This window comes from Alligator sinensis, unplaced genomic scaffold (genome assembly GCF_000455745.1).
Source record: "Alligator sinensis unplaced genomic scaffold, ASM45574v1 scaffold1192_1, whole genome shotgun sequence".
Lineage (NCBI taxonomy): Eukaryota > Metazoa > Chordata > Crocodylia > Alligatoridae > Alligator > Alligator sinensis.
The window spans coordinates 787463-789819 of NW_005842376.1; the positions used below are offsets into that span (position 1 = coordinate 787463).

The 2357-nt window shown below is 34.1% G+C and overlaps 1 protein-coding gene across 4 annotated transcripts in view; it reads left to right on the top strand.

Annotated features, from left to right (window-relative positions):
- The window catches only part of LOC102367790 (pirin), a 145119-nt gene that overhangs the window by 75724 nt on the left and 67038 nt on the right, over positions 1–2357 (top strand). For all 4 annotated transcript variants that reach the window (XM_025210855.1, XM_025210856.1, XM_006029397.3 and 1 more), the window contains exon 7: positions 1950–1994. In XM_025210855.1, the coding sequence (XP_025066640.1) occupies positions 1950–1994 (45 nt within the window). The remainder of the gene's footprint in view (positions 1–1949; positions 1995–2357) is intronic.

Sequence of the window (2357 nt, forward strand, 5' to 3'; positions counted from 1 at the left end):
ATGGTGGCTCAGAAAATGAATCCCTTTGTTTGTTTGTTTATTGGAAGTGATGGAATTTAAGTTTCATTTGCAAAGTCGTTGTTACAAATCTTTGTTTTAAATGTGAACACACAGAAATAGTCTAAAATTAGAACGTTTAAAGTTTTAAGAGCAGTGTTAACTTGGTTGCAATACAGATAGTAAAATATAGGACAATATAGCAGACATCAACTACAAATCAGACCAGTACATTAAAATATAAACCTTTTTAATTCCCACTAATGGCTCAGCAACTCCTACATATTATTGCATTTTGGAGGTTACTATGTACGTGCATAAACAGGACCTATTATAATCTCTGCTGAAGTGCTGCACATCTCAAATGAGAAACTACAGCTTCTGTTAAATTTAATTATTTCCCCCAGCATAGACTATAGGTTGTTACAGAACAAGAGCTGCTTTCTTAAATTTAATTACATCCCACTGTGGCTTACATGGTGAAAGTGAGACTATAAAACAAGTGCAGTTAATAATGGAGAAGGTTTCAAAATTAAAATATGTGGTAGAAGACGAAAGTGATATATTATACCAAATGACAGACATTGAATCAGGAAATAGGAAAAATATTTGATAGAGGTAAACCTGGTTATGTTACAGAAGAGAAACAGCTAGCTACAAATGCCTTGAAAAAACATTGTAGGTCTAGTCTTTTGATGGTATAAGTTAGGTAACTTGTATTGAAACTGCACCAGCTAAAGATCTGGCCCATGCTCTTTAAAAGAATTGCACAAAGAAGAAAGTCAAATCAAATGTTAATCTGTCAATATGAATAAGGAAAATATGTTACTAATAGATAACACTGAGAAAATCTGATGTTAATGCAATAGAATTACTGCAAGGAGAGTAATAAAGGAAATAGAATATTGGAACTGGTATTTCACAGCCAGGAAAAGCAAACTGATAACTGTCTCTAATGAAAGAAAAAGAGGGCACACTTGAGTACTTTTTCTTCAAGGAGATTTACATGGAATTTGGGATGTTTTCTCAAAACTTTAGGCAAAACAGAGGTGGAAAAGTGCTTTATTGAAAACGAGTTGAGAGAGGATATAATGCTTAAACTCCCAGAGGACTTGAAGGAAATTTTGGAAGACCTAATATCACCTTGAAGGGAAATGGACGTGGAGTTAAAATCTTTATTGTTAGATGAAGCAACAGATCACAATGGGCTTTGCGAGTTCCATAGCAAGTTAAAAAGCGATCTACTTGATTAAAGAACCAGTCAGGATTTCTTGAATGCAGGACTGTGGGATTGTTCCTACAGAGAATAGCAATTTCTCTGCGTATCAGTGATAATGCACAAATCATATGCAGGATTCCTTTGGACTGGAAGAATAGGAGTCCTGGTGTGGAATTCTGATGGACATGTGGAAAATATCCCTTTTTGTTAGAGACAAATAATCAACTGTGATCCCTGTGGATGAGGTTTATGTTGCATCTGCAAGCATTAGGACTGCTCAGTTTTATGGCTCTGGGAGCTTAAAAAGTGCCCCAGAAAAAGAATATATTTTCTGGGTTTTTTAAAGATTTTTTTTTCTCTTGCCTTTCTGTGCTAGAAGTCTGTACAAATAACTGACAGATCACACAGGAGAAACTGTGAAGCTGACCACACACCGAGCATTTGTTAAATGCACAGAATTCAATAACAGAGAAAAATGTTTCTGTAACTGTTTCCAATTATAGTAATCTTAGGGATTACTTGTAAAAATAGGAAGCACAAAATTTTCAGATGGAAATCTTAATTTAAGTCACTGTTGTCTCTTTTAGCTAGAACATACTTACTTGATTAAGAAAAACCTAGTATGTTTACATAAGAATGGAACATGCAATATTTGCATAATTCTGTGCAGTATAGGTACTAGCATATTAAAACTGTCTCAACTAATCTTTAATATTCCTCAATTGTGTTTCAGGATGGACAGCCTTTATTTACACAATATCTGGCAATGTGTATGTTGGTAAGTTGGTGACTCTTTTATTTAAGTTGTTCATGGAAAGAATTTAAAGTCTCAAAAATGTCTCAGCAAAAGAAGGGAAGATCTGACCCCAAAATATTTAAGAAGCTGGTCTTAAAAACCTAAAAATATCAAAACATAGTGATCTGTTAGTGCAGTTGTCAACTATGCTCTTCTTGTAAGCATCAAGATTTGGGCTAGATGATATTTATGGTCCCTCTCAGCCCTATGATTGATACTGTTGATACTCTCTTGTTTTAACCAAAAATCTTGTCAAGAACAAATTAAGAGATGATACTTAATTTTTCAATATTCCTCTTTAGATCCATTTAACAATTTCATCCAATGGATATAGACCCCATTCCT